The sequence below is a fragment of the Hemiscyllium ocellatum genome, chromosome 19 (genome assembly GCF_020745735.1).
Source record: "Hemiscyllium ocellatum isolate sHemOce1 chromosome 19, sHemOce1.pat.X.cur, whole genome shotgun sequence".
Taxonomy (NCBI): domain Eukaryota; kingdom Metazoa; phylum Chordata; class Chondrichthyes; order Orectolobiformes; family Hemiscylliidae; genus Hemiscyllium; species Hemiscyllium ocellatum.
The window spans coordinates 6,129,188-6,151,291 of record NC_083419.1 but is presented as its reverse complement, the minus strand read 5'-3'; the positions used below and the strand labels follow the sequence as shown (position 1 = coordinate 6,151,291).

Below are 22,104 nucleotides of genomic sequence, written 5' to 3'. Positions count from 1 at the left end.
GAATAAAGGGGAATTTAAGACTGAGCTGAGGAGAAATTTAGAGTCATGGAGATGTACAGCATGGAAACAGACCCTTTGGTCCAACCCATCCATGCCCGACCAGATATCCTATCTCATCTAGTCCCATTTGCCAGCACTTGACCTATGTTCCTCTAATCCCTCCCTATTCGTATATCCATTCAGATGCCTATTAAATGCTAATTGTAGCAGCCTCCACCACTTCCTCTGGCAGCTTATTTCATACACACACCACTCTCTGCATGAAAACACTGTCCCTTAGATCTTTTTATATATTTCCCCTCTCACCCTGAACCTATGCCCTTTAGTTCTAGACTCTCCGATCCCAGGGAAAAGACCTTGTCTATTTATCCTGTCCATGCCCCTCATGATTTTATAAACCTCTATGAGGTCACCTCTCAGCCTCTGACGCTCCAGGGAAAACAGCCCCAGCCTTTTCATCCTCTCAAAATCTCTAAATCTGGAAACATCCTTGTAAATCTTTCATGAACCCTTTCAAGTTTTACAACATTCTTCCATTAGGAAGGAGACCAGAATTGCATGCAATATTCCAAAAGTGGACTAACCAATGTCCTGTACGGCCGAAACATGACATTGTAGAGAATTGTAAGTCTTTGAAACTCTTTGCTACAGAGAGCTGTGGACCAAACTCCTTGTGAATATTTGAGGCTGAAACAGATTCTTGATCAGTCGGGAATTGTGGATTATGGGGAAAGGGTAGGAAAGTAGACGTGAGGAATGTCGGATCAGCCAGGATCCTATTGAATGGTGAAGTAAACTCACGGGGCCAAATGGCTTACATGTGTTCTTGTTTCTCCTGGTCTTGTGTTTAAGAACCTGGCAGAGTGGGTTGTCCTGCTGTACTGGAACAAACTCAGTGTCCATTCAATTGACATGAAATAGAAATAGTTCTGTAAGTAGCAAGTGACTCATTTCATCCATTTACCATCCAAGCACTGAAGGCAAAAATTGCTCCCAAGTTTTAGAGACTGCTGTGCTGTCATAGAGTCCTAGAAATGTACAACACGGAAACACACCCTTCAGTTCAACTTGTCCATGCTGACCAGATAGCCGAACCTAATCTAGTCCCAATTGCCAGCACTTGGCCCATGTCCCTCTGAACCCTTCTTATTCAGATGCTTTAAATGTTGTAATTATACCAGCCTCCACCCCTCCCTCTGGCAGCTCATTCCACACACGCACCAACTTCTGCGTGAAAAAGTTGCCCCTTAGGTCCCTTTAAAATTTTTCCTCTGAAGAAACTTACAATAGCATACTTTACCATTATGATGGTATTCCATTAGTCACCAACTCCAATTGCACATTGTCTGAAATCTTTGCAGTCTAGTAAGTTTATGAATTAAGTTGCTCATATTCCATAAAAGCATCCTTTTACTTTCAGAGAAAAATTCAGGTTGATTGTATCAGTTCTCCAGAGTAAGCATTTAGACCATTTTCAGTTTTTGTTTCAACAACAGATCTCTCAGAACTGAATATCTAATCATGATTTTGCCGTCAAGTATGATTCCCCAAGTGAAAACACAGGCCGTCTGAGTCAGTACTGCATTGGTCAACACTTAATAAATTTGCCTATATTTTGGGCACGACCTGCTCAATTCCCACCCCATCAATTATCTTAATAATTCGCCCTCTCGCCATCAGAGTGTGTAGTATCTACAAGATGTCCTGCAGCAAAACTCTTTTGTTGGTAACTTACAAATTCACAACCTCTATCACTTCAGAAAACAAGAGAAGAGATACACATGAACATTACAACCTGCATGTTCCCATTCAAGATGATACTAGTCTGACTTGGAAATATATCATTGTTTCTTCATTGTTGCTGTGGGAATCCTTCCTCCCTAACAGGTGTGCATGTGCCAGTATAACATGGAGTTCTCGCAGACAGCTCACCACCGCCACCTTCTTGAGAGCAATCACAGATGAGCAATAAACACGAGCCTTACCAACAATATCCACATTCCATGGACATATTAAAAAAGGACCTGTTCTTTGTCTTTGAAGCACTTTAGGATGTGTGGTAATTTGTGAAAGGCACCATATGAATGTAACTTCTTGCTTTACCCTATTATCAAAGCTTTGAAAAGAGATTAGCACAATGATCAAGGACATCTTTTCTGTTTGTGCAGGTCTTGTGTTCAAAGCCAATGCACTGTCAGATCCTTAAACATTGAGCTTTGCCCATAACGCTGCCCATGCTAACGTTTTGTGGAATCTCATTAGATTTATTTCTTGTTGCACAGACTATGGTGTGATGTTATGCCAATTAACCTCTTTAAAGGCTTGTTGGGCTACCGTAGGAGTCTTTTGGAAGACAAAAGCCTCAGCATTGTGAAATGTTGCCATTTAGCTTCGGTTTTGAGCCTTCACTTTACTATATATTAATTGTTTGTGCTTTAAATAATCTACTAACAAAATTATGAAATGAATGTGACAGTTTTATTTGATCAAAAAAGTAAAATTATTAAAGTGCTTGTGCTGTCAATGCATCATTTTGGACCGATATCCATATATATTTGTGCTGATGAACTGGGTGAATGAACAGAGTTCCTTAAATAAAATTATGACTTTTTGGGGTCAAAGCTCATTTTGCATCGTACTACAAAATAACGCTAGCCAATCCCACGCACGTTTCTACCCCATTAATTTTAACAGGTTTGAACATGATCAAAGACTTATCTTTTTTACTGATCATTTATGGTTGTAGAGAAAGCTGGAGCAGTAGGCTATTTCTGTTGGATAAAGTATATTTTATAAATGTTTATAACAATATCTGAGGTCAAAATCAGATACAAAGTCAGAGAGTGCTGGAGAAACTCAGCAGATATGGAGAGGTACAGAGTTACCACTTTGAGTCTTCAGATTGGCGCAAGATTCTGACTCAGTCTGGGCTTGGCATAGGGGTCAATAGCCATGACCTCTGGAGGAACCCTGAGGCCAGGCCTGAAGATTATGCAGGGGAGCATTTAGACCTGGGAGTTGTCCCGAGTGTAAATGTTGAGGCGGAATATCATAGAATCCCTACATAGGCCATTCAGTCACAAGTCCACACCAAATCTCCGAAAAGCATCCCAACCAAATTCACCACCACCCCCCATTCCTGTAACCCTGCATTTCCCATGGCTAACTCACCTAACCTACATATACCTGGACACTATGGACAATTTAGCATGGCCAATCCACATATACTTTTGGACTGTAGGAGGACACCAGAGCACTCGAATAAAACCTATGCAGACACAGGGAGAATGTGCAAATGCCACATAGTCACCTAAGGCTGGGATTGAACCCACGTCCCTGGCGCTGTGAAGCAGCACTGCTAACTACTGAGCCACTGCGCTGCCCTTATGAAGCAATATGAATATGAAAAATTACCTGGAAATTCTGAAAGCTTATTCTTGGGGCTATCATGCACCTGAGCTCTTCAGAGTTTTATTCCAACACCTGGTCTGGGTCTATCACGGGCTCCTTACGCTAAGGTAACCTAGTTTCACTATATTCTCCCTTCCAGGAAAAACTGCTCAGAGATGCATTGGAATTTCTGTCCAAGGATTACACAGAATTGCCAAAACAAAGTAAAACTGAAACAAAAATCCCTCCCTTTGAGATATTAATGTGTCCTCTAAGCTGAAAATAATCCCACTAAGTTTAGAAACTTCTAACAGAAACGTTAAGGTACAAATGTCTACCTTTCTAGGTTGCGAAATCATAATGTAAATAAAAACCCATTAGGTTTCCCAAGTTACCTTGAAAACTGTTCGAAAACAAATCACAAGATACAAAAATACTTGTGACTTAATTATTAATTTCAGACACACAGAAGACCCATGTGCTATTAACTCCATATTTCAAACCTAAATGGCAAATAAATAATATTAAAAATATGTGTAAGTCATACAGGTTATATTGCAGCAGGAATACAGCAAACTGAGAGCCAGTCCATTTGTATTGTACTGTCCCAATACAAAAATTCCTGAAGAAGGGCTTATGCCCGAAATGTCGAATCTCCTGTTCCTTGGATGCTGCCTGACCTGCTGCGCTTTTCCAGCAACACATTTTCAGCTCTGATCTCCAGCATCTGCAGACCTCACTTTCTCCTGTCCCAGATAGGCTGTATTTTGAAAACCAATTTGGAAAGTAATATGATGGTGATAAACTTTTCCCATGAATCATTCAACCTCTCACCTCCTCCATCAGACTTCCTTTGTACTGACTATAATGAGGTCAGCCAGGTGGGCCCCGTAGAATATGAGTTCCTTGATTGGGGCTGTTAATCTGGTCCAGTCAGGGAGCCCTGGCTGACAGATGATAAAAAAGGAGAAAGTGAGGACTGCAGATGCTGGAGATCAGAGCTGAAAATGTGTTGCTGGAAAAGCGCAGCAGGTCAGGCAGCATCCAAGGAACAGGAGAATCGATGTTTCGGGCATGAGCCTTCTTCAGGATTCCTGAAGAAGGGCTCATGCCCAAAACATCGATTCTCCTGCTCCTTGGATGCTGCCTGACCTGCTGCGCTTTTCTAGCAACACATTTTCAGATGATGAAAAAAGGACAAACTGTGTATTGCTACATTCTGCAATCTGTTTAAATAATATTATGTTTTTCTATTCTTTGCCATTAAAATGAACTTCCACATTTTACACCTTATACTTGTGATGGTGCTGTCCTCTAACCGGATTATGCTGTCCTTGGTGTTTTTCTCAGAGAGGTCATAAGAGCAGCGATTCCTGAAGGTCTAGGTTTGAAGGGTTTTAGGGCCAATTTGATTATAGCTAACAGATACTGCCTCAGAAACAAGGCTTTCAAATTTAAAAAAATTGTACAATGAAAGGAGAGTGGCCAATCCTCCCAGCTCAGCTTTTCTTTGGTTTGGTTTGTTTAGATTTGGTTGGGTTTTAGCAGTCTGACTATTCATTGAAAGCAGACAGTTGTGAAGCTGCTAGGCCCAAAGAGGCAGGTCCTTGCTGATCCTCCCTCTTTCTGACATCTCTCCTGTAAGACCCTGTGTTTGATATTACCTTTTGTACTAAGGGATATCCCCCAAGGGGATTGTTGCAAGTATTTGGAACAGTATCATTAAATTGGGATAATCTATTGAGTTTTCAGATAGGTTAAGTTATTCTATATTCTGTTCTCTTTTGTTTGTGTTTCATTCAATAGACTTGCAAATAAATTTGGTTTTGTTTAAAACTAAGTGGTTTGACCACTTGCATCCCTCCTGGAATATCCACTCTACACCTGATTAGAACAACTAGCAAAGTTAGGGTCTGGGCTACTTTCTTGAAATGTTTTGAGTGGGTCTGGCCTGGTCCATAATAGACTCCATTTACCAAGTTTTTGCCTACTCACTCAATCAACTAGTAACACTTTGCAGACACTCAGCATCTTCCACATAACTTGCTTTCCTACTTATCTTTGTAACAGCAGCAAATTAGGCTACAATACAGCCAGCCACTCTGTCCAAGTCATTAATGTAGGTGATAAATATTTGAGGCCCCAGACTGATCCTTATGGTGTCTCACCAGTTGGAGATTGCCAATCCGAAATGATTCATGTATCCTGACTTTCTGTTACCTGTTAATGATCCAACCTTCAAGCTGTGCTCCTGAATTAATCCCTACACCATGAGTTCTTATTGTGATGTAACATTTACATGGCACCTGCTATTACCTCCTGAAGAATAGATTCCAACGTTGTCCAATGACAGACGTTACAGCTGTCTTATAGTTTGACGCAGTATCTCTCTCTCTCTCTCCCCCTTTCTCCTCCTTTCTTACAATTGCCAATTTCCAATCCATTGGAAATTTTTATTGAATCTAGGGAATTTTGAAATATTACAACTAACATGGCACGGTGGCTCAGTGGTCAGCACTGCTGCCTCACAGCACCAGGGACTGGGTTCAATTTCATTTTCTCCTGGTGTTTGGGTTTCCTCTCGGTCTGGAGATGTGCAGGTTTGAAGCACTGGCCACGCTAAATTGCCCAGAATGTATAGGTTAAGTGGATTAGCCACGGGTAAATGTAGGATTACAGGGGTAGGGGGTGGGTCTGGATGGAGGGTTGGTGTGGACTCAATGGACTGAATAGTATGCTTCCACTCTGTAGGGATTTTATGATGATTGTCCGAACACACAAAATCATTTGCCACATCTTTTAAAACCCTACAATATGACCTTCAGGTCTAGGAACTAGTCCCATTAGCTTTTCTCGAAATGTTTTCTCCAGTGATGGTGACAGTTTTCCTTTCCCTATTATACCCTATGTATCTACTATCCTTGGAATTTGTTTATGTCTTCTGTTGTGAAGGCAGACATTAAATACATGTTCGAAACCCCCTGTCATTTCTTTGTTAACCATTCTCAATTCCCCTGTCTTACCCTCCAGGAAAGCAAAGCATATTTTTTGCAGTTCTCTTCCTATTTATATATTTAGTGCAGTATTTAATGTCTGTTTTCATATTTCTTGTTAGTTTTACCTCCTATGCAAAATTTTCCCTTTTCATTACATTTTTCGTCATCATTTGCTGATTTCATGGTCCCACAGTTTTGTTGATTTCTGGAATGTTTCATTGCAGCATTGCCCTTATTTTCTTTCAGTTCAATACAATTCACAACTTCCTTAGTAACCCAGAGATGTTTGATCTTTCTTTTACAATGGAATCCATCTTTGCTAAGGGTAATGAAATATCTCTGTAATTGTCTGCTTCTCTCTTGTTCCAACTTTTAATGTGTTTTCCCATTCCAATTTAACTTACTTTGCCCTTCAACCTTTATAATTGCCTTTAGATTAGATTCCCTACAATGTGGAAACAGCCCTTGGCCCAACCAGTCCACACCAACCCTCTGAAGATTAACCCACCTAGACCCATTTCCCTCTGACTAATGCACCTAATACTATGGGCAATTTAGCATGGCCAATTCACCTGACCTGCACATCTTTGGACTGTGGGAGGAAACCGGAGCACCCGGAGGAAACCCATGCAGACACAGGGAGAATGTGCAAACTCCACACAGACAGTCACCTGATACGGGAATTGAACCCGGGTTTTTGGTGCTGTGAGGCAGCAGTGCTAACCACTGAGCCACCGTGCCACCCCAGACTTTATTTAAGTCTGAGACAATAGTTTTAGACCCATATTTCTTACCTTCAAACTAATTACAGATTACAATGCTACCAGTGTCTTAAATATGTGTTCTGAAGAAGGGTCACTGGACTTGAAATATTAACTCTGCTTTCTCTCCACAAAGGCTGCCAGACCTGCTGAGTTTCTCTAGTGATTTTTAATCTTAAATTTGTTGCATACCTGTCTGTGATGTGAATTATTGTTTTTTTTGTTATTTTTTCAATACAAGTGGGTGAAGTTTATTTCAACTCCTGACTTCCATCATGTATCTGAAAACTGGCTGACTATTCTTTAATTGTCTGGTGGGATCCTTGTGTAACCTAATTGCTTTCTACTCCCAAGCTGATATTTAAATGGATACCGGCACATCCAGCAGAAACACGCAGGCTGTTCATTTGTTCTACAAATTTGGACAATGAGGCACTGAGGGGTCTGATGTAGCCTTTAAAAAGACGACACACTCCTTTATTACATATTACATTAATGCCATATTACATTACAGCAGTGACTATGCTTCAAATGTATTTAATTTGGCTGTAAGTCACTTCATGAGAAACTGAAAGTTGATATATGAATGCAAATGCCTCTATTCTCTACAAAATCAACTTTCCTAATTTCTCTCTTTGCTGTCTTATAATTTATTACTTAAGGTAAGCTGATTTGGCATATTACAGTGTCTGCTTCCTATAACCAAGGAACAGGAGGCCATTCAGCCCTTCAAGCGTGCTCTGCCATTCAACAAAATCACTGATGATCTGTTTTAACCTCAACTCCTGCATATCCCCAATAATCTTTCACCCCCTTGCTAAGTGTGCCCATTATTTCTCCTGATCAGCAAGTTGAAGGTATTTCTTAAAAATAATTCTTTTGGCAGGTTTTGAATAAAACAGCTTGCTTCATGGTCCACAGTTTTACTTTGTTGTGTTTGACCTGATAGTTTCCCCTGATTTTTACTCATCTATGAAGGAGGGGAATATAAAAATGTAAGAACTAGAATCTAGAGCAGGCCATTCAGTGTCTTGAGCCTGCTCCACCGTTGAATTTGGACATGGCTGATCTCAATACCGCCTCAAGTTACTTTCCTGCCTGCTCCCCATAACCCTTTAATGCATCACTAATTAAAAATCTGTCTACCTCCTCCTTGTATTGACTCAATGATGTCAATAAGCAATAGATAAGTGAGTGTGAGTGTTCAACAGTTGTCATTCCACTCTGGAATGCTGAAAAATATGACATTTCTAGCTATTTGTAGAATGGATTGCTATTAATGTCAGATAGTAAAACTAAGTGACAGCTGACTGTATCTCTTAAGTTACCTCCATCCTGTAACAGAGATCTTAAATCCAGGCTTTTAGGGAGATTGATTTCATAACAGGTGCAATGTGTAAGGCTCCGAGCTTGCTTCCTGGCTCCCAAATTACGAATACATTGGATTTTTAAAATTCCCTTCTGGGATATGGGTGTTACTGGCTGGGTCCAGCATTTATTGCCTGTCCCTAGTTACCCCTTGAGAAGGTGGGGGTGAGCTGCCTTCTTGAACCGCTGCAGTCCATGTGCTGTAGGCAGACCCACAATGCCCTTAGGGAGGGAATTCCAAGGTTTTGACCCAGCGACACCGAAGGAATGGCGATATATTTCAGGATGATGAATGGTTTGGAGGGGATCTTTTAGTGGCAGTATTCCAACCATGAATTAATTCACTGTGAGAGCTATTCATTTTACAAATGCTCGTTTCTTTCCTGTGCTATTTTGGAACTGCTTTTGAATTGAGTAGATCCATATTTGTTGCGATGCACAATGTAGAATTTCTACAGTATGGAAGAAGGCCATTCAGCACATCAAGTCCATACTGATCTTCCAAAGAGCATCCCACCCACTCACCTTATCCTGGTAATCCCATGGTTAATCCACCTAGACTGCACATCTTTGGATTGTGGGAGGAAACTGGAGCAAACCCACATAGACAGTTGGAGGGTGGAATTGAAACAGGGTCCCTGGTGCTGTGAGGGAGCAGTGCTGACTGCTGAGCCACTGTGCCAACTTCTTCCACTCTGTCTCCATAAGGCACTTCCATTCTGAGCCTATGGAAACTTTAAAAATATAGCTTTTCCTCCTTATCCTCCCACTTGACCCTTGTTCCTGTGTAATGCTATGATTCAGCAGCACCAGACTTCTTTAAAAAAATGACATTTTGTGATATCTGAAATGAAATTATAAAGAAAAGCAATTAAGAGTAAAATGTTGCTTGACATACCTTCAAGAACAGCCAAGAATAGCTTCTAATTAATATTCTAAAGATTCCATCTTACGCCCATGTATCAAAATGGTGTCGAGTCACCAGACAGCAATTCCAACAGGCATCTGAAGGACTTACAAACATCACATGCTGCATTTCCAAACCCTGCTGAGGATTGGAATGGAAATGGAGGGGGTGAGTCAACATGCTTGTCCCCTGCTAATATTCTCCATCTTTACAGAGGTAGCAAAGAATCAGTCAGGCTCTTTAAGGGCCTACCTGGGGCCAATCGGAAGAGGCAGTTTAGGATTTTCCGGACTCCTGCAATGGCCGGTTTAACCACCTTGAGGTTGGCGTCCAACATCTGTTGGGGCACCTACACTCTAGGAGAACCCTTGAGGCCTTGTTTGCCCCCTTGGATGTGAGCACAGCCCATTCCATCCCTTCATTACCACACAGGTGAGTGTGCTGTTTCAGAAAATGCCAGTGAGATGTCCCCTCCGTGTTGAAATACCTTGTCAGTGGTTAGCACTGCTGCCTGACAATGCCAGAGACTTGGGTTCAATTCCGCACTCAGGTGACTGTCCATGTGGAGTTTGCACATTTTCCCCGTGTTTGTGTGGGTTTCCTCCCACAGTCCAAAACTGTACAGGTTAGGTGGATTGGCCATGGAAAATGCAGGGATAGGATTGGGGGATGAGTTTAGGTGGGATGCTTCTCAGAGGGTTGGTATGGACTTGATGGGCTGAATGGCTGGCTTCCATGCTGTAGGGATTCTATGATAAAACAATAAAGAAATTGCCAGAGAAGCTCAACAGGTCTGGAGGCATGTATAGAGAGAAAGCAGAGTTCTGGAGCAGGGTCACTGGAAGACATTAATCTGTTTCTCTCTCTGCAGATGCTGTTAGACCTATTGAGTTTCCTCAGTCGTTTCTGTTTTTTGTTTCGGATTTCAACATCAATAGTTCTTTCTTTAATTTATATTACCTTCCTCCTGTTGGGATGGTAGGCTTCGAATAGTCACCTCCACATTGGAGACCTACCTAATAACCTTAACTGAACAGGAAACCTGTCCCCATGCCAATTAAGAAGCCTCCATGAAAATCTCTGTTGTGTGACTGACTCGCTTTGAGGTATGTTCAGGAGTCAGCAGAAAATCCAACTCCGGATTCCTGGCCTCAGAGACAATACAGGTCCCAGTTCATGTTGGATCCCTACATCAAGTTGTTACTTAACGTTGAGTATTGAGGGAATTTGCGAGATATTTACTTAAGAGTTTTGCCACCTGACTTTGTATCCAGCTTCTTTGACATGGGACTGATGGGTGGTTGTATTCCTGGACTGAGCCCAGACCTTTTGGAGAGATAGAAAAATTAACTTTTAACGAACTTATTTTCAGCAGGGTAACACTTGCACTGAGCTGTTGCTTGGAACCTAACAAATGCTTGTTATTCGCCCTACTTTCTTTCTGAGTAAGATTGATTGCTTCGATAGAAGCTGAAATACTCTGCTTTCTTTCTTATCAGCTGTATGTGTCCTTGGTAACAAGCTTTACTATAATGGGCAGAGGGTGACAGAATGGAAAGCATCAGGAGGGTGCTCTCTCTTGGAGTGTAAGGTAAGAATTGATTAATTGTCATACAAATCAACTTAATTCTAAGTGTAAACTTCAGTGCGCAAATCCAAGAATTTGATGCATTTTCCAATTTGCAAATTTTTTTTTAGTTAGCTTTCAGAATGTGGGAGACATGGTTCTATTGTCGTGATAATTGTGGCAGGCTTTGTCAATGAACAATCTACCAACAGTATCAAGTAGGCAATTCCAGGATTTTGACAATGAAGGATCAGTTAGAATAGATGCATCAGAAAAATACTAGAGGACGGACCTGCCATCCATGGTTAACAAAACAAATGTCAAACATAGTAACGCACTCAAAGAAACGACATATAATTCTACAAAGATGGGTGGCAGGTCCGAAGATTGAATAGAATATGAAAAATGGCAAATAATTGTTTCAGATTAATAAGGAGAGAAAAATTAGAATATGCAAGAAAGTTAGACAAAACAATTAAAGCAGAAAAAGTTTCTTCATATATTTAAAAAAAAATAGTTAAAAATGTAAGTGTTAGTCCTGTGGAATATTTGTTTAGGGAATTAGGAATGGAGGGTTGTAAGAAGGCAGCCCTCATTTTCTCAGTGTGCTGGGATTTGCTTCTTTCACCTTCTTTATTGGTAGAGACCACTGGAGTCCATTTGAAACTGAGACTTTCTCTTCGGGTTTGCTGTTGCTAATTTTTGCTGAGCTAAATATGGGAAAAATTGGGAAGGTAATGTAGCTGATGGAGATTATGTTCACATTCGTCATTTTAATAATCCTGAACAATGATAAAACAACTTATCAGTGGAAATGAGGATTATGCTCATCGACTTCCATGATTTTAGTCTCAGTTAGACAAAGATAAAATTATGTTCGGGATTTACTTTTCGGCAGATCTGTAGATAAGAGACAGTGAGGACTGCGGATGCTGGAGATTAGAGTCGAGAGTGTGGCGCTGGAAAAGGACAGAAGGTCAGGCAACATCTGAGGTGCAGGAGAATCAATGTTTTGGGCAAAAGCACATCATCAGGAATGAGGTTCATTCCTGATGAAGGGCTTTTGCCCAAAACATCAATTCTCCTGCTCCTCAGATGCTGCCTGATCTGCTGTGTTTTTCCCGCACCACACTCTCGACACATATCTGTAGATGTTTAGTCATTGTTAATAACCAACTATTTCTCAAGTGTTTCAAAATACATTTTATTCTTAACTACAGTTACTAGTTTTTCATTAATAATGGTCTGTTTAAAAGAAGGTTTCTGCCATTCCATTCTGGTTGCTGAATACGTATACAAAGTTGAGCTGCAAATCGCATTGGAATTTAATTCAAATTGTATCAAATTCAAGCCTCTCTCACTCAGCCACTGCCTAGAAAGTTCAAAAGGATCAGATTGGAAAATAGATTTTCTCTGCTTCTGAAAATTCCAGCTGTCCCACAAGAGATGTGCCAGTATTTCAGATAAACTGGGCTGATCCAAACAAAACAAAAGAGACAGGTGGCAAATGCTATTGACTGGCAGGAGATTTCCAGTCCTGGGAGTCTGGAACACAATGGTTCATTTCTGCAGTTATGGTGCATTCACGCCCATTTCTAGCATTGTGCTACAGGATTTGTTGCCAGAAAAAGATTACCTGATGGAAAGAGCTGGCTATTTAGAAAGAACTGAGCTTTCTCACTTAAAACTGTGCTGTGAAAATTTTGATGTGTTCTGTTTTCCAAATCGAAATACTTTCCTAATAAGTACCATCACCGAGAGCTCCGCAGTGAATGCAACATCTTTAAATATTTTAAGGTAGAGGTAGAAATGAAACAAGATTAAAATATGCTTAAAATATTTTCAAGGCTTAAGTAGATTCTTGCTGACCAAGGGAATGAAAGATATGAAGGAATGTAGAGTTGAGGTTAAAATCCAATCAACCTGATCTTGTTGGTTGGTGGAGCAGACTGTGTGGTCTATCCTTGCTCCTTGTTTGTTTGTTTGAACACACTCAACACCTTGTAAGGGCATAGTATTGCGCAGCAATACTGAGTAAATATCATTTTGAAAGTATCCTAGCACCACTTTAGCTTAGTTTGTGATCTTTCCTTCCTCTAAGACACAAAGCACAATAGTTTGCAGTAACAAGGAGGTGAACACAAAAATACAACAGCTGAAAATGTGTTGCTGGTTAAAGCACAGCAGGCCAGGCAGCATCTCAGGAATAGAGAATTCGACGTTTCGAGCATAAGCCCTTCATCAGGAAGGGCTCATGCTCGAAACGTCGAATTCTCTATTCCTGAGATGCTGCCTGGCCTGCTGTGCTTTAACCAGCAACACATTTTCAGCTGTGATCTCCAGCATCTGCAGACCTCATTTTTTACACAAAAATACAACACCCTGGTATTCACTCTCAGGCCAGGCTCACAGTGTTTGAAGAATTCTCAGCTCTGCGATTCCACCGTTTAAAAATATAGCCACTCACATAGCTTCCGATGTTCGGTCGGCTGGGATTGGGTTAGATTAGACAGCGGGTTGGGCGATCCTGGAAGAACCATCAAGCTTGCCGGGCTTGGAGGCAGGCTGACTGGAAGACTTGCCTCAGAGAGCAAACTAAAAGGCCAACTGAGAGAAACAAAGACTAGAAGCTATACCCTATCTCTCTAACTCTCATCCATCACCCATTTACATGAACCTGTGCTAGCTCATGCCCTCTCCCTGTCTCCCTGCCTGTCATAGCCACATGACCCTATACCCAACCTCATCAATCTCCATAGGCCCCATGCCAACTTAGTGTCAACTCATTGCTGAAAATGTGTTGCTGGAAAAGTGCAGCAGGTCAAGCAGCATCCAAGGAACAGGAAATTCGACGTTTCGGGCATAAGCCCTTCATCAGGAATGCTCCTTGGATGCTGCTTGACCTGCTGCGCTTTTCCAGCAACACATTTTCAGCTCTGATCTCCAGCATCTGCAGACCTCACTCTCTCCTAGTGTCAACTCATTCCAATGCATGTCTCTGCTCAGCAATGTTTTCCCTTGCACCTAGGATAACAATTCAGTAAGTGTCCATTATGGGCAACCTCAGTGCCCAGGTCTAATCTGCTCACTCAGGGTTCCAAAGTAAAGGGATGCTAACATCAGACTTGAGTGAAGGCACTTGATGACTTTGATGGCCAGCTACCTCTACTTACAGCTCGGGGACGGTAGGGGTTGTACAAGGCAGCTCACTGCCACCTGCTCAAAGGCAACTAGGGATGGGGCAATAAATGCTGACTCAGTCCGTCATGCCCACATCCCACGGGTGAGTAAAAGACCTTGCCCCAAATCCCAACAATGCCAAATTAGGAAATGCCTCTTTTGGGGTGGGGGTGGGATTTTGATTTCCAATCATTTCCATTATTTTTGCCATTGCAGAAAATCTCACCAATGTGGATAAAATCTGTGTTACTAAATCTCATCCCAGGATGAATAAGACCATAGGACACAGGAGCAGAAATTAGGACATTCGGCTCATCGAATCTTCTCCCCCATTCAATCATGGCTGATACGTTTCTCAGCACCATTCTCCTACTTTTTCCCTATAACACTTGATCCTCTTGACAATCAAGAACCTCTCCTTCTCAGTCTTAAATATACTCAATGACCTGGCATCCACAGTCTTCTGTGGCAGTAAATTCCATAGATTCCCCACTCTCTGGCTGAAGAAGTTTCTCCTTATCTCCATTCTAAAAGGTCTTTGCTTTAAGGCTTGGCTCTCAGCTACCAGTCTCTCCTACCAATGGAAACATTTTCCCAGCATCTACCCTGTCCAGGCCGTTTAGTATTCTAATTGTTTCAATTTGATCCCTCCTCATCCTTGTAAACTCCATCGAGTATGCACCCAGAATCCTCAAACATTCCTCATATGTTAAAGTTTTTATTCCTGGGACCAGTCTCGTGAATCTCCTCTGAACCCGCTCCAGGGCCAGTCCATCCTTCCTGAGATATGGGGCCCAAAACTCCACACAATATTCCAAATGTGGTCTGACCAGAGCCTTACAGAGCCTCAGAAGTATACCCCTACTTTTATATTCAAGTCCCCTCAAAATAAATTCCATCATTGCATTTGCCTTCCTCACTACTGACTCCTGATGAAGGGCTTATGCCCGAAATGTCGAATTTCCTATTCCTTGGATGCTGCCTAACCTGCTGTGCTTTAACCAGCAACACATTTTCAGCTCACTACTGACTCAACCTGCAAGTTTACCTTCCGAGAATCCTGGACTAGAACTCCCAAGTTTCTTTGCACTTCAGACTTCTGAATTTTCTCCCCATTTAGAAAATAGTCCCTGCCTCTATTCTTCCGACCAAAGTGCATGACCCCACACGTTCCCACATTGTGCTCCATCTGCTACGTCCTTGCTCACTCTCCTAACCTGCCCAAATCCTTCTGCAGTTTCCCCACCTCCTCAATGCTACCTGCCCCTCTACCTGTCTTTGTATCATCTGCAAACGTAGCCAGAATGCCCTCAGTTCCTTCATATAGATGGTTGATGTATTAAGTGAAATGTTGTGGTCTCAACACTGAGCCTTGTGAAACACCACTTGTTACTGGCTGCCATCCCGAGAAGGACGCTTTTATCCCCACTCTCTGCTTTCTGCCAGACAGCCAGGTTTCTATCCATGTTAGAATCTTGCCTCTAACACCATGGGCCCTTATCTTGCTCAGTAGTCTCCTGTGCGGCACCTTGTCAAAACCTTCTTGAAGTCCAGGTAGATAACATCCATTGGTTCTCCTAGGTCTAACCTGCTCATTGCTTCCTCAAAGAATTCTAGCAAATTTGTCAGGGATGACCTGCCTTTGATGAAACCATGTTGACTTTGTCCTATTTTACCACACACTTCCAAGTACAGTATGCACTTTCCATGAATGTTAAGAGAGTATCATCCAACCTTTCAGACAACATGTCAGTAAACCTCTTTGCATACTTGAACAATTGGGCAACAGTCTCTTCTGAACTTCATCTTGTTTTTACAGATTGAACTGGCAGTGCCTGTGCTTGTTACAACTAGAGATTAAGGCTCCTATCAGAGTCCTCTCTTTCATTTGTGATTAGATTCCCTACAGTGTGGAAACAGGCCCTTCAGCCCAACAAGTCCACACCGACCCTCTGAAGAGTAACCCACACAGACCCATTTCCCTCTGACTAATGCACCTAATACTACGGACAATCTAGCATGGCCAATTCACCTGGCCTGCACATCTTTGGATTGTGGGAGGAAATCAGAATACCCAGAGGAAACCCACAGACACAGGGAGAATGTGTAAACTCCACACAGACAGTTGCCTGAGATGGGGATTGAACCCAGGTCCCTGGTGCTGTGAGGCAGCAGTGCTAACGACTGAGCCACTGTGCTGCCCTTATACTTCTGTTTCAACTAACTTTACTTTGATATGTTTAGAAATGCATTATAAGCTCAGTTTAATGTTTAAACTAAAATCCTGTATTATTCTTGATTATTAGATCAAACGTTTTTTTATCATGCTTTGCTCTTTAACCTCAAGAATTTGGGGTGGGATGGAAGGGTGGTATCCTTTCAATTTGACATTCAGATGGTAAAAATGACTTTGAAAGCCAACTATCAATATATAAGCCATTTAACTTGTTGAAATGACAATTGGGTGTTTTCTATAAGGGGCATCTGATCCGCATAAAGTCAGGAAAGTCAGAGAAATTTACAAAAAGAGAGAGATGTCTCTTGTATGTCAAGGGGTGGGCGATAAATACAATTTATATCTCAAGAGTGAAATAGAGAAAAAGTTTAGGTCTCAATCCAGTCCAAGTCTATTGACGATGCCTGACAAAATAAACTGGGGCAACTTCACATGGCTTCTATTGGGAATGAAACAACAGGACAGACTTAATGTTTAATGACTTTGTTCAGCCAATTAGTCCAAGATTGTTAAAGTGAGTTGGAAACATTTCCAGTTCTAGAGCATTGATTTATTTTCCCAGCCCAATTTCCAGATAAAATGAGTAGAAGTTAAATGAGGGTTAGAGTTGTCAAAAATGTACTGTAGTCTTCTTGAACGTTAACACCTCTGAGCATTAAAATGTACAATTACAAATGGTAGACATATAATACTTGAAGGCACAAAATTTAAATTTAAATGCTTATCTTTTGTGATGGAATGATTCTGTTCAATGCAATAACAAGCTTTAGGGAGTAATGATTTTTTTTAAACAGTGACAAAGTGGTGAGTCTTTAATGAGTTTACTTAACATCTTCTGCACCACTTGACAGGACAAATCGATGCAGCGTGTTCAATATTCAAGCTGTCCTTCGCTACCCTGCTCACGATCAAACCAAATCTCCCTGACAAACAGCTGCTGCAAGGTTTGCAGAGGTAAACTGTTTAAGAATCTTTATTGAAGTTTAGACCTGACTCAGGATCATTGTAGCACGGGTGAAATCCAAATTATTCCACTTTAAGAATTGGTTACTCAAACTTTTCCAAGCAACTGTTTCACTTAAACTCCAGATGTAGTGAATACGAACAACTGCTTTGCATGAAATGGTCATTTTTTGGGGGGAGGGGGCAACACAATGTAATTCCTAAACAGAAACAAAAACAAAAATTGCTGGAAAAGCTCAGCAGGTCTGGCAGTATCTGTGAAGCAAAATCAGAATTCATGTTTCGGATCCAATGACCTTTTCAATGTCATGTTTACTTGATCTGTTACTGTGTGGTACAATGTTTCTGAGAATTAAAAATCTCTGTTTCTTGTGCAAGGTAAAATCTAAACACAAAGTCATGCATGCACCATGCTATATCTAACCCAAACTCTAGTAAAAAGTGAGGTCTGGAGATGCTGGAGATCAGACCTGAAAATGTGTTGCTGGTTAAAGCACAGCAGGTCAGGCAGCATCCAAGGACCAGGAAATTCGACGTTTCGGGCCAGAGCCCTTCATCAGGTTCTGGCCCGAAACGTCGAATTTCCTGGTCCTTGGATGCTGCCTGACCTGCTGTGCTTTAACCAGCAACACATTTTCAGCTCTAACCCATCGCGTGATATGGAGTAGGAGGTCACAGCCCTCCACTGGCCAATCACCTTTTCGAACCAAGTCAGTTAGAGACTTGGACAATATGAGACAGAAGTAGGAATCAACAAAGACCAAACTGAACTAGCTTCCTCTTGCCCAAAACTAAAGAGCACCTTAGAAAAGGGAGGAGGTTACACACTTGGTTTTCATGCAAGGAATGGTAGACTTTAGCAAGAGTAGGAATTAATAACGAAGAAGAAAATCAGATCTTCTCCAAAACCAAGAGTCACATGAGGGATTGGCTCCTGTAACTTGCTATTGTGTAGAACAAATAATGGACCAGATGTTCTACAATTTCATTAAGTTCATTGGGGAATGCCATGGCAAGAGAAAGAATTGCTTTTGGCTAATGATGGACAGGCACAAATCATACAATAATTTGCAAAGGATTGGAACTCATTCCTTGTCTATTTTACTGCACAGATAACTGGATATATATTTTATGGATTTGTAATAGGGAGTGATGTTAATGCATCATTCTAATGGCGTGAATGCCCTTAAATTTCCAGACCCATTATTCCTGACAAGAGGATATTGATGATATCAATGAGGGGAGCTAGATGGAAAAATATTTCTCCAGTAAATCACTCTCCCCGAAAAAGTTCTCCCAGGGACAAATTCCAAAATCTCCTCATTTACTCGACTGTTTTAGATTAGATTCCCTACAGTGTGGAAACAGGTCCTTCAGCCCAACCAGTCCACACCGACCCTCCAAAGAGTAACCCACCCAGAGCCATTTCACTCTGACCAATGCACCTAAAACTATGGGCAATTTAGCATGGCCAATTCACCTGACCTGCACATCTTTGGATTGTGGGAGGAAATCAGAATACCCAGAGGAAACCCACAGACACAGGGAGAATGTGTAAACTCCACACAGACAGTTGCCTGAGATGGGGATTGAACCCAGGTCCCTGGTGCTGTGAGGCAGCAGTGCTAACGACTGAGCCACTGTGCTGCCCTTATACTTCTGTTTCAACTAACTTAACTTTGATATGTTTAGAAATGCATTATAAGCTCAGTTTAATGTTTAAACTAAAATCCTGTATTATTCTTGATTATTAGATCAAACCTTTTTTTTATCATGCTTTGCTCTTTAAACCTGTTGGACTATAACCTGATGCCATGTGATTTTTAACTCGTCCACCCCAGTCCAACAGCGGCACCTACACCCTACAGAGTCATAGCATGCTAAGCACAGAAAAAAGGCCCTTCGGCCCATTGCATCCATGCTGATGCAAAAACAACCACTTTAGTATTATTATAGAATTGCTATAGTGTGGAAGGAGGCCATTTGCCCCATCAAGTCCACACAATCCCTCCGAAGAACATTCAATCCAGACTCAGCTTCCATTCTATCTCTGTAACCCAGTATTTCCCATGGCTAACCCACCTAGCCTACACTTCCCTAAACACTACGGGGCAATTTAACATGGCCAATCCACTCTAACCTGCACATCTTTGGGCTGTGGGAGGAAACCCACACAGACACATGCAAACTTCACAGTGAGAGCTGCCTGAGGTTAGAATTAAACCCAGGTCCCTGGTGCTGTGAGGCAGCAGTGCGAACCACTGAGCCACCGTGCCATCCTAATTATAGTCCTATTTTCTACCACTTGACCCATAGACTTGGATGCTTTAACATCACAATGCACATCTAAACACTCCTTGACGCATGAATTTAGCTGATGGGAACTGATGGAATGGTGCTCACTAAACAGAATCAGAGAGACAAATGCTATGTTGAATGAAATTATCCACCTTTGAGTGCAGAGTTAGATCTCAGACCTTCTAAATAGCTGTGTACTATACCAAAGCTGAGGAACACTACCTGCCACTCCCATTAGATTACAAGGAAAACTTCATCAATTAAAAAAATCACTCCAATCATTCTTTATCAACACAGGTCATGACTTTTGTGCTGATGGCCCCAACTGCGTCGAGAATTCGGAATGTGTGAATTTGGAGGCTAGTGCTATCTGCAAATGCAAAAGTGGTTTTGTGCCTCTCCGTGATGATGAAGCCTACTGTGAAGGTTAGTATGTACACATCTACTGTCTGTCCAAACCCAGGGCCATGTTCATCTGTAGTAACGATACAACAGGAACACTGAGTCAGGAGTAAACCATTCAGCCCATCTGGCCTGCTTGCCTTTGTTAGATCATGGCTGATCTGCATCCCTACAAAGGAACCTCTGTTATCCGAAGGACACGGGTGGGGAGAATTTCGTTCAGTTAATCGAATGCCGGATAACACAGTTAGCCAAGCATTGGGACCTTGCGATTTTGTTCAGATAATCTGAAATTCAATTAATCGACTGCTAGATAATCAAGGTTCCTCTGTACTTCAGTTGCCTAGGTACCTTACCTAACAAGATTCCATCAATCTTAATTTTGAAAACTGTTCATCCCCCAAATTCACACTACAAGTTGCAAACTTGTACAATCTTAAATGCTGGTGACAACATTTGTGTTACAGAACAAGTGTGAGTGAGATTTATTAGATTAGATTAGATGACTTGCTATGTGGAAACAGGACCTTCGGCCCAACAAGTCCACACCGACCCTCCGAAGAGCAACCCACCCAGACCCATTCCCCAACATTTACCCCTTCAACTAACACTATGGGCAATTTAGCATGGCCAATTCACCTAACCTGCACATCTTTGAACTGGGAGGAAACTGGAGCACCCGGAGGAAACCCACGCAGACACAAGGAGAATGTGCAAACTCCACACAGACAGTAGCCCGAGGCGGGAATTGAAACCGGGTCTCTGGCGCATATGTCCCATATAAAATATTTGTATTAGTCATATTTTTAAGGCGTCACTTAAGAGTGAATGTTTGCATCTTCAGATCAATTTTAAACTACCACACAATAAAACTGGTGATGCAGCCCAACGTGCCATGATGGGAGAGTTACAAAATATATTAATATTCAAGTCAATGCAAATGAAACATCAGCAATTTTCAGTAAGAGGTAGATAATCCACAATGCCACATCCTATTACAACTTGCCCCAGTATTTCGATGCTGCAACATCCTTTTATTGAGATACTGATGTCACAATGAAATGTATAATATTGCAATAGATAAGAGTGAAGCAACAACTGCACGAGACTTCTTGAAAGTTCATTTGACTGGATGTAAGTTTTTATAAGTGAGTCAACTGTATAATCCAAAATAGACAATTTGTAAGTGAGTAACTGTTGGCCTCATGTTGATAGTAAATCAATTTAAACAACCACCACCATATGTTCTACTGACTACATTGCCAGATTGATTTTTTTTTGTATTGGGTATGTGAGACTGGCAGATTGGGAATAAATAATTTAATGGTGCTCCTTTCAACTGTGGAAATGTTCATTTCATTTTTGTAGTCCAGGGAGTACACGTGGGCTATAAGCAACAAAACTGTAGCTTGTTTAACTGTATTGGTGTATAATTGTGTTATGGAGCAGTGGTTTGAATTTCCAAGGATTATATTCATCAAAATGGAAAGTTTCTCCTCTACCAGACATAGGGGGAGCTGCTGAAAGGCAATGCGATATTCTGTAGGGATGAGGTTGTATTAACGGGCGCAGTTTAGGCCCGATCCATACTTGAAAAGTGACGATGATTCCATATCCAGCAATGGTTAGGTTTCAAAATTCTCAAACTTATTCCCTTTGTGGGTTTGTTCCTGTCCCATCTCTGTAACCTTTGCCATGTCCTACAGTTCTCCAAGAATGCTGACCCCCACTTCTGATCTCTTAGGCATCCTCCACTTCCTTCAATCCAAACTTAGTAGTTTTACCTTCAACATTCTCAGCCCTAAGCTCCCTGGTCATTCCATTCCTAACCTTCTCCAACTCTTGCTCCTCCTATCATCCCATTAGGCCATAAAATGTAACTGCAGAAGTAGGCCGTTCAGCCCTTTGAGTCTGCTCTTGCCATTCAATGAGAGCATGGCTGATCTGATCATCCTCAACTCCACTTTCCTGTCTTCTCTCCTTGACTCTTTTACTGATTAAAAATCTGTACCTCAGCCTTGAATACCCCTCATGAC

At 41.6% G+C, this 22,104-nt stretch overlaps 1 protein-coding gene across 1 annotated transcript in view; it reads left to right on the top strand.

Annotated features, from left to right (window-relative positions):
- LOC132824618 (protein kinase C-binding protein NELL2-like) overlaps positions 1–22,104 on the top strand; it is a 345,067-nt gene that overhangs the window by 89,356 nt on the left and 233,607 nt on the right. The window contains exons 10-12 of the mRNA XM_060839217.1: positions 10,922–11,013; positions 17,257–17,359; positions 19,964–20,092. Of these exons, the coding sequence (XP_060695200.1) occupies positions 10,922–11,013; positions 17,257–17,359; positions 19,964–20,092 (324 nt within the window). The remainder of the gene's footprint in view (positions 1–10,921; positions 11,014–17,256; positions 17,360–19,963; positions 20,093–22,104) is intronic.